The sequence below is a fragment of the Andrena cerasifolii genome, chromosome 9 (assembly GCF_050908995.1).
Source record: "Andrena cerasifolii isolate SP2316 chromosome 9, iyAndCera1_principal, whole genome shotgun sequence".
NCBI lineage: Eukaryota > Metazoa > Arthropoda > Insecta > Hymenoptera > Andrenidae > Andrena > Andrena cerasifolii.
In genome coordinates this window covers 4,887,600-4,901,906 of record NC_135126.1, presented here as the reverse complement: position 1 = coordinate 4,901,906, position 14,307 = coordinate 4,887,600, and the positions used below count along the sequence as shown (strand labels likewise).

The 14,307-nt window shown below is 34.3% G+C and overlaps 2 protein-coding genes across 3 annotated transcripts; one reads left to right on the top strand and one right to left on the bottom strand.

Moving 5' to 3' along the window:
• The first annotated feature begins 177 nt into the window (after nucleotides 1-177).
• Nucleotides 178-9,232, top strand: Vps45 (vacuolar protein sorting 45). Of its 2 annotated transcripts, XM_076819380.1 has the most exons (8): nucleotides 179-425; nucleotides 4,517-4,715; nucleotides 5,832-5,981; nucleotides 6,784-7,163; nucleotides 7,252-7,524; nucleotides 8,252-8,416; nucleotides 8,498-8,727; nucleotides 9,018-9,232. In XM_076819380.1, the coding sequence occupies exons 1-8, from the start codon at nucleotides 333-335 to the stop codon at nucleotides 9,211-9,213; spliced, it is 1,686 nt and encodes a 561-aa protein (XP_076675495.1). In that variant the 5' UTR covers nucleotides 179-332; the 3' UTR covers nucleotides 9,214-9,232. The 2 variants fall into 2 exon arrangements, with proteins under 2 accessions (XP_076675496.1, XP_076675495.1); XM_076819381.1 differs by lacking the exon at nucleotides 5,832-5,981 and having other exon boundaries at nucleotides 178-425.
• LOC143372814 (metaxin-1) lies at nucleotides 9,218-14,255 on the bottom strand. Its single transcript, XM_076819383.1, has 5 exons — nucleotides 13,847-14,255; nucleotides 12,943-13,193; nucleotides 12,706-12,871; nucleotides 10,667-11,053; nucleotides 9,218-9,507 (listed from the first exon to the last, which is right to left on the bottom strand). The coding sequence occupies exons 1-5, from the start codon at nucleotides 13,922-13,924 to the stop codon at nucleotides 9,436-9,438; spliced, it is 954 nt and encodes a 317-aa protein (XP_076675498.1). The 5' UTR covers nucleotides 13,925-14,255; the 3' UTR covers nucleotides 9,218-9,435.
• Between the last annotated feature and the right edge of the window lie 52 nt (nucleotides 14,256-14,307).

The following is a 14,307-nucleotide window of genomic DNA, read 5'->3' as shown; positions in this document are numbered from 1 at the left end:
AGATAGATATGTTTATTTCCGGTTTTGCTACAAGATGGCTGCGGTTATACCGATCACTCCCTAGAGGATCACTAGTAACAATGGTGTAGGGATTCTCTACCCTACAACGGCGTAGCCTGTGACTTATAGATGGTGTGATATTGTTTACTGAGTGTATATACTATAGTAATTATATGATATATGTCAAGATTAGCGTTGTGTGTTCTAAGTTGATATACATATGTGCATTAACTTAATGTAATTTGTAAAATTTGATTGATTGGAGCCATAAATAATATGAAATTAATAATATACAACTATTAGTTACAAAAAGTTCAAAGTGTCAGTTAAATATGAATTTGTTTGTTGCTTTAAAATTTTATATCAGGAGAATGACAGAAGAAAGTGGCCCTGGCATGAAAGTTCTTTTAATGGATAAGCAGACGGTAAATACTTTATAATTTATATATTCAAATGAAACAAGTAAGTTTACAAGAAATTGCGAAAGTATTCGTCCATCCTGTATATATAAAAGACTAAATATATGTCATTAACATTTTATAAAAATCGTTAATAGCGCGTCTTTATTAATATTCTTTAAACAAGTACACATGTATTGTTGCACGTTCTAAAATAAAAGTTATATGTAATACAATACACATTTATTAAATTAAAAAGGTAATATATTTTTATGATACAGTTAGTCAAAAACGTCTTCGTACACCTTATTTGAACTTATTAAGCATTGTATAATTTCAACAGAGAGTGTAGTAAGTAAATAATATTTATGGTATTTTATTTATAAACATTACAACTATTAGTAGTACAAACAAAAATGATATGTTACTAATTGAATCAAAGAAAAGGAATAATGTAATAGGAATGAAACCATTCCTTAACCCTCTGCCGTATGCTTTGGGTCGTGTATCTTCCAACAAGATTTAATTCTTTCCACTATGGTCTAAATTCTTTTTTACAAAATTAAGGTAAACATTTTGATCCATACTTTCATTAATAGATTCCAAATATCACTCTGCCAACGTACTCATAGACTCCCAAACCATAATGATGCCACCTCTATGCTTAATTGTTGAACATCATGTTGTGGTCCTACCAAATAATGATTCTTCGAATTTGCTTTAATGCTGGTTTATTGTATAAAAGTAAATCAACGTATATAATATCGAGGTGATGCCTTCGCTTGGATGTCAGAAATGAAAGTGACGCTCTCGCTATGGCTGGGGAAAGTCCTAACTATAGGGGTGTGGGAAAACTAAGATCCTTGAGGACCTTGATTACCTTGACTAAAATTGGCCGTACTTTTGTACATCGCGTAGGTACGAAAATAAAGCGGTAAAAGTTACCTTAGAGTGTCTAGCATCAATTTTAAAAATTCATTAGTGTGTCTGGTTTTTTCATCTGGATTAGTCAGGCATAATGGGCTGAGGCACATTTCAAGATACCAGAGTTTATCGTTGAAAAGGTTTTAGGCGACAGATAAACGCACAAACATATAGAAGCTAATGAGGTGTATGAAGATTTTCTTAATTGACTGTACTTATTGTTAATTGAAATACCTGTTGTTAACTCTACACCGACACAGCGGAGTCCCTGGCCAGTACAAAAATTTAAAAATTTTAATGTTCTTTACAAACGTCAATAGGCACTAAAATATCATACTTTTACTTATCCTCCTAATTTATCTGATAGTTTATAAAATGACAGGAAAAAAAGATTTTTGTCATGTTTTAATTAATTTTATAGCCCTTGCGTCACTGGCACATAGTGGGAGAAAATGACATAGTCGCGTTCAAATCGATTCCCACGCTAAATCGAAATGAAAATCATCGAAACTTGGTATATTGAGGTATTAGGTATCGCTGAGATGACGGATCCAATATGGCCGCCCAAACTCGGCAAATTCTAGTAAAATATGAATCATACGGACGAAAAACGTTTTTTCTTGAAGTCCTGAAGCTATAGCTATTGTACTGTATATAATGCAATACTAAGGAATAGTTGCTAAAAAATGGCGCATAACAGTAAGAAACCATTATTATTTACTAATTTATTACAATCCACGGCACATGCTGCAAATACTTAAATAAACTAACCATTGCATATCTGTCGGAGACGAAAATAAAGATTATTGGCATAAAAAAATGTTAGTTGAATTGTTTATCAAAAAATTTGTTTAAACAATTTTTTTTAAAAAAGTGGCAGTAAAATCCGCTTCATACAATCAAATTAATTATATTTTGTTGTAAAATTGCTATAAGCAATTGATTGTTATTAAACAATTTGTTAACATAATAGATTTCAGTAATATTTAATAACGATAAGTGAAATTTGGAAGGTACATGGCAGTGGCGGATTTAAGAAGAAAGGCCGAGGTGGTAAACCTGAGGGGCCCATTTTTCGGGGCAAAATGAAGAGGTAGTTTACTAAAAACGAGCCAAGTGTAGTATGTAGCACGAAAAAGATGTAGTGTTTGGATACTTATACCTTATACCTAATCATAATTTTTTCTTAAAAAAATCCTTTCGAATCCAGCTTATAGACCACTTTGAACAACTTTTCACACCTACATCAATATTATATGTGAAAAAAATATATTTTCGCTCCATCCTAACGTACTTTCTTGCTTGAATAATTGAAAGCTGTCTAAACTTTATATTAATAATAATTTAAATATTGTTTTAAGAAACCGTTTTATTAATGGAAACTGCTAAAATATTCAGAGGTATTTCAGTATATATTTACAAAATACAAAACCTTAATTTTAAGGGTTGGTGGTGGGGGTAACTTGAAAAATATGGATTTTTCGAGAATTATTTATACGCAACTTCCCCGGCTACGTAAAAGGCTTATTAGCTATAGTAGGTACCCAGATTAAGTCATTTTTTGTTAAAATACAGTTTATTCATCAAAACTAAAAACGTATGCAGTCTTCATTATCCGAAAACTGTGCAACAGGTTATGGGCCCAGAGCGCAAATAAAGTGAGGTTATGTCTATCTTCTTCGCTGTTTAGATTAGTCCAGACCAGCTATCGATTACAGTTTTTGGCGAATGTCTCGAAAACTAAAGCCGAGCGACGGCAACATGTATAGGAAAAAGTAGATTAGAATGTTAACCTTGACAACATATTGCGAGGTCATCGAAATCGGTGAAGAGTGTGTTTTTATAAATAAGTACCCAAATAAATTACATTGAACTTAATATTTTCGTAGAAAGTGATAAACATCTTGATAATTTTCAAATTGTATTTATCCGTTCTATTTGATTTTTAAAACGTAATGTTCAACTGTAAGAGTGGAACAATTTGCTAGAAATATACAGTATTTATTTGCTAGGAGCTCGCGGCTCGGGACCGGCGGTGAGCATTTAACGTAGAAGGGACACGATTCCGAGCAATCGTTTCTCGCTACTTTCTTATCGAAGGCGAGAACGAGATGCAACGAGAGCGAGTCAGAGGGACGGAACGCGAGCGAGGGACGGCAGGAGACAGATGACACGTTGATACTGTGTCTCACTCCGTCTTTCGGACTTCTTGTATTCCGTCCTTTGCGTGGCCGTGCGAGCAGCTATGATTGGCGGTGGCACGAGGCCCGCATAGAACTCCTGCGACATGTGCGGATTCGTTTTCGTCTAATTGTAAGTGCTCATGCCCGTCGCGCACATGGGTATAGTTCCCTCGGTTGCGAAGGTATATAATTTGTGACCTCAAAGCCTACTCCATAGCAAGATTCCTTATGGTGATCCCATCGAGTCAAGAGTGGTCATCAAATTTCCTCAACTGCTTTCCGCCCTTCCCGTGGTTCTTTGCTAGGAGTCAGCTCACACCATCTTGCTTGGTTTAAATTTCTGCTATAGAGGAAACTCTGAGGGGCAGTGCGTCAGTTGGACCTGTATAAACCAACACTACCTCCCCGTCACGCATGCGAAGGAGGATCAAGCGTCCGAAAGACGAAGCGAGACAAAGTATCAACGCATCGTCTATCTCGTACTGTTCCTCGTTCGCTTTCAGTCCGTCTGACTGGCTCTCGACTTCGCAGAACAGGTGTGAGCCATAAGTGGTGGGGATAGCGCCGAGCTTCTAACGCGTAGGCCAAACGGAGCTCTAAGCGAAGAAATACTGTACAGGGTGTTCCAAATAATAAAAAAAGTTCATATAAATATATATCTTATTTGACTTTGTTTTCGAATTATAGCGAATTGAAAAAGGTTCCCAGCATATCTGAGCAACAGCTGGACATATGGGGAGTGTAAGACAGCGGTAAGTTATTGGTAAGACGACTGCAGGCTTTTACTCAGATGCAAGGTCATTTCGAACATATCTTACGAAAGTAAACAGATACAGTTTGTGAAAATCAAATTCGCTATAACTCGAAAAGAAAACCAAATAGGACATATGTTTATATGAATTATTTTTTATTATTTACATGAGTTGAAGTCACCCTTCAAATATTTCCCACTTATTCTGGGACATCCTGTATATATGAAACAGGTATCATTGCAAATTTATATATTTGCAGACAAGTATCGTGAGTTTATTGTATAGTCAATCAGAAATATTCATGAAGGAAGTCTACCTTTTTGAGAGAATTGACGCAAATGTTCGTAACGAAGGATTAAAACATTTGAAGTGTATAGTTTTCGTAAGACCAACGAAAGAGAATGTTGAACATCTTTGTAACGAGTTACGATGTCCCAAATATGGTACATATTACGTTTGTAAGTAATAATTACAAAAATATTTATATTAATCCGATGTTAAGATTTATAATCACTATCGCTAAATTACACCTAGTGGGGACAACAGGGACGAGGATTGATGTATATGGAGTAAATCCTCGCATAGTGTGTGCACAAGTTATGTAATATGTACAGGGTCATTAGTTAATCATGCAACCCGCGCTCGCGCGAACAGGTAAACCGGCAACAGCGCCTGACGCACGCATTCCACTACAACCATGCGCTGTACCGTGGGGTATTTGGCTTCAAAAGCTGGCCATAATTCTAGATGTTTTACAATTTGTTCAAACTTGGTATATAAGGGTTTTTGGGGCCGCTGATTTTGAATCTCATGTCAAAACTACAAAATTCAAAATGACAGCTCCAATATGGCGTCAATAATTGCAGAAAATTGGCCAAAATTATTTTTTGTTGTTTAATGAAAAACAAAAATACTTTATTGATCTTGAAAAATATATTTGTGTCACAATAAAATAAATAAATTTTTGACCCGTGCATACGTTCAAACTAGGCAAAGAAAATTTAAACTTCGTTTTCTGTGCTTCATCTCGATAAAACAGTATCATAATGGATGAAAAAAAATTTGAGTCCTTGATTCAAAAACTAAAACTTCAAGCGTTCAAATGCTGTTATTTAAATATTTTTTGCGACCATTATTCGCGGAGACACAGCTATTTAAAATTTTGAAAATAACCACCCTTTTCGGGAAATTTATAATGTTCCTTTAATTTTTATCAGCAGTGTATATTCTGCACCGGTAGAGTGAAATCTACATGTGAACAAAATTGCATTAACATCTAGAACTAATAGAAATAGAGAGTGTATGGCCAGAAAATCAACTGCCATTTCATTTGTCTTTAGACTAAGAGGAATAAAGCGCAGATTCGCTTTAATCGGAATTAGAATACTATCAATAAATAGGAAAGATCATTCCGATGAAAATGATAGCCCTCATTCGGGCTATTTTTAATTATACATAATTAAAATCTAGACATTTTTAGCGAGATTTTATCGTTAATATTAGAAAGCTGTAAAGTGTTAATAATGATAGTATATTACAAAAATTCTATAATTAAACATCATGACCTTACTTAGATTTCAGTAATATTATTGCGAAGTCTGATATTAAACTGTTGGCTGAAAGCGACGAACAAGAAGTTGTGAAAGAAGTTCATGAGTACTATGCAGACTACTTAGCAATTAGTCCACATTTATTTTCACTTGGAATTATTGGATGTTCACAAGGTAATACATTTTCTTTACCTGATACGGTGATTACAAATTTTGTACTATGACATACAATAATAAGTAATTGTAAATAAGTAACTATATGTATTTAATAATTACCAATTGGCACATATAATATTTGAAAGACAATTGTCGGTCTGCCTATATGGCTGGGCGCATATGCACGTGTATGTGTCATTTATGTGTTTGCGCGTCATGTACCATAGCTAAAATATTCTTAAAAAGCATTCATCATGTAAAACAAGTTTAATTCTTATATAGGTACAAAAATCATTACAAAATAATGTGTTACAAGCTACCAGAGACGGGCATTATTTAAATAAAAAAATATTGAAATAACGTATGAAATAAAAGAGATTTTAGCTTTCTCTCGAATAAAAATAACCCGAGTCAATTTTAATTTGAAGCGCCACGGATGAATCAATTTATTCGACGGGAATTCATCCGACGGCCACAAATAATTTTTTTATTTGTAGGCCTTTCATTCTGAACTTCAAATAATTTTCTCGTATATAGGGTGAAATAATCATGCACCGGATATTTAGTGATAACATGAAAGCTATTTAGGAAGTTCAACATAATTTTTCATATATTCTGGGAATTTTTTGCATTGAACTGATTATTAAGAATTTTCATAGCTTCAGGACTTTTTAATTTAAATAAATAATGAAATTGTGAAGAATGTAAAACAAAATTTTGTCATAATTACCGGGTACTTAGTAAGTTTTCTTAGTAAGTTTGAAAGGAATATTTAGTACGTATTAGTGTAACATTATTTTTCCTCATTTCTTTTATTAAGGTTTGCTATGGAATCCAATACACTTGCATCGAACTCTTCTAGGCATAATTTCTGTCTTATTATCAGTTAAAAAGTGTCCCTATATACGTTACCAAAGCAGCTCTGAAATGACAAAGAGATTGGCAGAAAAGATACGAGAAGTTTTAAGTAAAGAATCAAGTTCCTTCGAATTCAGACAGGAGTCAAGTCCACTTCTACTTATACTTGACAGAAGAGATGATCCCGTTACACCTTTATTAAATCAGTGGACGTATCAGGCAATGGTTCATGAACTATTGACTATTAACAATAATCGTGTTAATTTGTCACACGTAAAAAGTATTTCAAAAGAATTAAAGGAAGTTGTTCTCAGTGCAGAACATGATGAATTTTATGCAACTGTAAGTACATATTATATTCTATGCTATTTGGTTACTGGCATGTGCATAAGTTTTCATCATATTTTTAATGGAAACTGATTTTTGACAGAATTTATATCACAATTTTGGTGAAATTGGGCAAACAATAAAAGAATTGATGGATGAATTTCAAAGAAAAGCTAAGAAAAATCAAAAGGTAGAAAGTATAGCTGATATGAAAACTTTTGTAGAAACTTATCCTCTGTTTAAAAAACTTTCTGGAACTGTATCCAAACATGTAACAGTAGTTGGAGAACTTTCTTCACTGGTGGAGAATCATAACTTATTACAAGTATCAGAATTGGAGCAAGAACTAAGTTGTCAAAGCGATCATTCAATTCAGGTACAACAAATATAACAATATGTTCGGTTAATACAGTAGTCCTTGATTATATGCGTGCTTGTCGTCGATTATATGTTTACGCGAGCGAATATAACGCATGAGGATAGAGTTCTTATTTAAAAAAATGTCATAAAGCATTCTATAATTTTGTCCACCTTCGTACAAACCGTTTAACGAGAAGAATGACTGGGATCTACAACGACGCGGCAGACTCTTCGTATACAGAGTATTTATAAAACTGTGGGAAATTTTTTCAGGATCGGTTAAATTATCAAAATAATAAAACAGGTAGGAATACCATATGTCGAATAATGCGTAGTTTTGCAGTTATACGCGTTTTTATATGCCGTAAAACATAGGTCCGAAACACCTATTTAACGAAACCCAGCTGTATTTCCACGGACCGATATATTGATTATCATTTCACTTTTGCTTTTTTAAAGGCGAGAAAGAAAGGATATGAATGAAAAAATAGTATATTAGGCCAACTGACAAACGCGCATGTTAGACGGTAGCCCTTTAAGAAGAAAGATGTAAAAATTATAATTTTCATTAATATATGATTCATTTACTTCGCAAATCTTATTATTCTCAGATACGCGGTGGGTAAAGCATCCCCCTTATACGGAATAATCAGAAGTGATAGAAATGGCTTTGCACGCATATAGCAGCGGACTGCTATATTTCGTTACAATAATTAATTACATTTTTTTTATTTTTATTGTAGCTGCAAAAGATAAAAGAACTTATTAATAATCAACACATTCGAGAAATGGATAGTGTGAGATTGGTAATGTTGTATGCACTTCATTATGAAAAACACGCAAATAATGATATTAGCGGTTTATTGAGCTTATTGAAAAACAAAGGAGTTTCAGAAAAATATATTAAGGTATGTTAGAATTAACACACTTGTAGTTATAATGTTTACATCGGAATATGTATTATTAATAACTTGAAAATAATGTTTTAGCTTGTGTACAGCATACTACAATATAGTGGAATTAATACACGGCAAAGCAATTTATTTGATCGTGAATCAGTAGCCAAGATTACTAAAAAATTATTCAAAGGTTTAAGTGGAGTGGATAATATATATACTCAACACACACCTTTATTGAATGAAACGCTTGAAGATTTAATAAAAGGAAAGCTCAGTTCACAAACATTTCCCTATCTCGGAAATACGATAATATCGAAAAGGTTAATTTCATTTTCTAAATTACTTTCCCTACTTTCTCTTACGATCCCTAGAACGGCACAGAGGCAGGAGGGGCAGCTTCGCTTGCATCGCTTGTGTCCCGTTTGCTCTCTTGGTATTCGTTGATGTTGTCGCGTCGGCCCCAAACACGGGGCCTACAAACTCGTCCCCATAATCGCTATTGGTTAACGAACATCAAAGTCGTCACTGCTCTGCTTTTGTAGTCTCACTTTATTTCATCCACGCAACATGCAAAATGTATACATTATATAGGTACTATTTATTTTTTTAGGCCCCAAGATGTAATTGTTTTTATGATTGGAGGAACAACTTATGAAGAAAGCCTGAACGTATATAATTTAAATAAACAAAATTCAGGAATAAAAATTATCTTGGGGGGTACTACTATTCACAATTCTCACAGTTTTTTGGAAGAAGTTCAGTATGCTACAGCGGGTATTTTATCAAAATATAAAAATAATAATTAAAACATTGTATCTACATATATTTAATCAAGAGTTTTATTCATACAAATTTATGCTCGTGTACAATTGGCAAATTATAATATATTCCTTCCTAGTAAAGAATGCCTTATCGTTTAATAATTTTAATAAAGAATAATAACAATGAAAATAAAGCGTTTTCAGGTTAAAGTGTTAACTTCAAATTATTCCGTTAACATCACAGTTGCATTTTCTTCCTCAAGATTATTATTCAGTGTTTTCATCCTCCAACATATAATCTGCATGTGCATCGGAAACTCCATTCTCCTTCAGGGGCACCTATAACATACATATTATCCTTTTGATATTAATGTCGGAGTAATTTACAGCAATTACATATAATTACTAGATATTTTCCTCACAGAGAATATCTCTAAACTTTAATACATTAGTCCCAGAGTGCAGCTAATAAATGAAGCCTACCAAATTGTGCCATTAATGTAGGAAACGTTACTTCATTTCATGTTATTTTTATTATTGTACATAAGTATGTATAAGTTTTATTGGCATAAACACAGTTTTATAGACAGATATGAGAAAATCATTGATCCTTTCTCTCCCATTTTATAATTGTACAGTATTCCATAATTCGTGGTACAACTCGAAAGGTGATGATATGATATGAATAAATAATAAAAAGAAATCGAAAATACGTAATAGAACTTTTTTCTACGGAGTTTCATTTTCTAAAAAATACGTCAGAATATTTTAAAGGGTACAGTTTCACTTTGAGACAGAAAGACTACAGATTTGATACAGGATTGCAAAGCAGACTGATAACAGAAAGCCAACAGATTGTGCTGCATTAACCTGCGAGCAGATTGGCGGCAGGGTCTGCTGAACGCTTTAATGGCAGAAATCGATCATATTCTGTTGACATGGCCTGCGAGCAGTTTAGCGGCAGAAAATGAGAAGAGCCTGTATGGAGGAGAGTGTTTATGTTTTTATGACACCCCCAACAGCTAAGTGATCACTTGGCCACGACTGACATACACAGCTCCGTCACTGTATGCGTTAGCAATCTCAAGCGGTGGGTCAAAATTGACTCAGGCACAGGATACGGAGAGTTAATCGATATTTATGTTTATCCGTTATATTATCAATATTGTATATTTATCCGTTATTCGAAGCTTCGAATAACACGATTTATCTTTATTCCAAACACCACGGATGAATAAATTTATTTGAAGTGAATTTATTCGACGGCGGAAGATAATTTTTTTATACGAAGAACGTTTATTCGAACCGTCGAATAAGGTTTTCATCTTTATCCGTAGTTTATTCGACTTTTATTCGAAGGCTTCGAACAACTTTCGGCAACGCGTTTATCCGAATCGGCGCGATCTCTCTTCCAGGCACTTGTTCCCTTACATTTTTTATCCTTTCTGTAATATTATAACTGCTGTAGAGTTAATTATATTGTATGAAAAACATTTACCTCTACTATTCCAGTTGAAAATGCGTAACCTGCCATTACCGAGGCAGCAAATAGTCCAGCAAAAACTTGATTTCTTCTTTTATTAGGAAATTCAGTCTCTGAGTCTCTTCTTATTTTCTGAGCATGTTCTTTAGCTTTCTGTTGTTTATACTCAACATATTCATTTGCAAAGTACTTTTGCGATATACGTGATATATATTTCACTAAATTCGTACAAGCCTTTAAATGATTTTGCAAAGCTGGGTTTGGTAAAGGAGCTTTCAGTAGTGGGGCCAAATAAGAATATATAATGGCATCTAGTACACTAGGTTTTAGGCCAAAGAAATACTTTGAATTATCCAGTCTTGTAGATAATAGAGTCAAACATTTCTGTGCTTCAGAATATACCTGCAATGTGTGCATTTAGTATTATTGGTCGGTTTTTTATAGAAGTAAAAAGTTACATTGATAAAGCAAGTACAAAATATACTGATGTCACGATGATGTGTGAATGAGCATATAATTAATATTTCATTAAAAATTTACACGATAGTATTTTTTTAATTAGTTATACGTAGAAGGTATTTTCTTGAATAAACACTGTTAAGCAGAATTCTGGTTCATGAAATTCATTTCTTTATTGCGCGCCACTCGACATATAAAAAATCCTGTCACTTGCGTCAACGCCACGCCTACAAACGTTACACCCTGCAGGCCGAAACAACATCCGGGAGCGGCACAGTGTGTGCAGGGAGAGTACTTTGAGTGCAGGGAGAGTATCAGCGAGTTCTTTTGAACAAAGGGTGTGCCCCATGAAAGTGTTAGAATCCTACTAGCATCATTAACGCAGTCCACGCTTATGCTATTAAGCGCTTGCGACCATAGACATATATAAACGGAGCAGAAGCTGGGACTATCGGCGAGGGGAACAACGGTAGACTTGGAGGGGAAAAGGCAGAGGTCAGATACAGGCACGTCGGGTTAGCTTCGGAAGCATTCGGCATGCATAACCATTGCGTTACCCGATTTGCCTGTATCGCTCCCCTTACCGCGAATCTTACACCCACCTCAGCTTACGCTGTCTATATACAGTGAGTAAAAAAAGTATTTGGACGGTTTTTAAAATCGCATAACTTTTTTAGAATTGGTCCAAACGACATGAGTTTTTTTTTAGAAGCCAGAAGGATTAGTTTGTTAAGTGACGTGTTTTGCCGTTTTGAAAAAAAAATGCATTTGGTCGGAATAGAAAAAAAAAATTGTAAAGGTCGTTTGTTTAACTTTTTTTTGTGAGCCTGTAATGAAAATTCAACAAACCCGTTTGTAGATTGAAGTAAGTTACATATGTACCTAAAATTGCATCAAAATCGGTTAACGTTGCTCTGAGCTATAAACGCTTAAAGATCGCAGAATAAGGTCGAAAGTCGCTGATTTCGGGAATTTCGCGAAAGCTTAATAACACAATAAACTGCAGCGTGAGAGGGAATGCGTTTTTCTCGACTACTCATTTCGAAATTTCACTTCTAACTAAACCACTGTCCGTATATGTTCCGGCTCGACGAGTTTGCATGGATCGGGGAACGGCGAGCCTAACGTGTCATAGGAATGCCCATGGCTCGGGGATTTGCGTTTGTCAAACAAATTTAACGAGCCTGCGCACTCGACGAGCTACGCGCCGTGGGAAAGCGTCCTAAAACTTTTCTTACAAACAAAGAGTACTTATTTTAACATCAATTTATGAACTGAAACAAAAGGAAAATGGTGTATGCAACACACATATCTACCACAGGCCTATCGAACTTTTGGTCTTGCCTTCGAAGAGCAACCGCGAGTGGTTGCGAACGGTTATGCCCCACCATGGGGACCTTTTGCTCTCGAGGGACGCGAGGGGCCTGGCTTGATGCCTTCAAGAGCGAAGAGCTCATCTACGAGTTTCATACTCTTCATTATACACCCGTATAGGGTTCAGAGAATTACGAATAATAGAATAATGTTAAAACTAAAACAAGTAAATTTTGCAATAGAATAAGCTACTTATGCAGTAGACGAAGTATCGTTATTACCTGGTTTTCTACGACAGCTATAGTATCTGCTGTACTATACAAAGTTTCAAATATACTACGCGCTTGTTGTTCAAATTTTCCTGGATAATATAAATTGAATGGGAACGGGAGTGCTTTACAATACCATGGTCTTACTAATTCATCTACATTTTTCTTATCTATCCACCTAAAAGTATGAATATTTCACAATCGGGATCATATTATCTCGGTTAAAATTATAAAGAAAAATATACCTACCAAATGAATTGTAACGCAGGATACAGTTTTTCTTTTAACAGTGTCTCATAAGCCACAACTTTCGCGCACTCTTTCCGAGTTAAATTATACTCAGTATTGTAACCATTTTCCCTAAAATATTCGATAATATCTTTCACTGCATCCAATGTACGGCTATGACTCCTTAGTACAGGTAATCGACCATTCGGCGTTCTAAATGGATTGCCGGAAGTATTTACTTTCAAAGGTATGTCATTAAATTTAGCATAAACCTGAATAGTGAATACATTTGTATTAATGTTCCATGAAATGCTAATCAACGTTCAAGTTTCATTTTCTTTTCTGACAACTAGAATAACCTATTGGCGAAAAAATTGTCACATATCAACGTATAATATAATTTTGTTATATTTACACTCAATTTTGTGACAGCAAATTACCACATCTTTTTATTTCTACCAATAAAATGGCATAAAAGTATCATTCTTTTATTACATAATTAATCCTTCGATAAATATAAGTATCGCATCTACGATAAATTTAATAAATTCAAAATTGTTTGTTTTCTGTTTGCTGTTTCGTGAACAAATAACATTTCTTTATTGTCTGAATGTTCAATTTTGTGAGTAACTTTAACAAATTTATACCATGTTTACTTCATTGATTCAAAACCACTTTTATAATAGTGTAGCTACAGTAATGAATTGTGCTAGAAAATTAGTCTTCATTCCATCTACCAAGATCTATATTTCAAGAAAAAGCAAAATCAATATGACAACTTTAAAATTTTAATTATTATTGTAGGATTTATTCTAGGGAACGTATCGTTCCCTAAATGCGCGTGTACCAATCGTGACCTCACTTTTTCCTAAAGAAAGTGTATACTGCAATGAATTTATATCATAACCTCTATTAAATTACATACCAGAACTTGTAAACATTCCGTGTCAACTGATGGCAGACCCCAATCACCTTTCCATATATCTAATTCAAATATCTCCATCTTGCCAAAGGTTAAAAATATGTAATACTTATATATATCATAAGTTAAATCGGCAATAACTTCACATGCTGTTTTACACTATATATGTATGATATGCCGGTGATTTGGCCCAAATTTAAACCAGATATAGCATTTGTAGTCTACAAAGATCGTAGTCGCTTTATAATTTCTTGTGACAATCTACTTTCACTTTGAAAAATAAGATACAATCTTTAAAAGTAATTATTCACTTTATTTTCTCTAAATGCATCACGTTCACTCATGCTCAGCTAAAAATTAATGTCACTCCGGCTACCATTGATACATGTACATAGATAACTAATAATATAAAGTAAGGTATCTCTCCTAGTTTTGGTGGGTCATATCGTACCGCCACAAGTGCC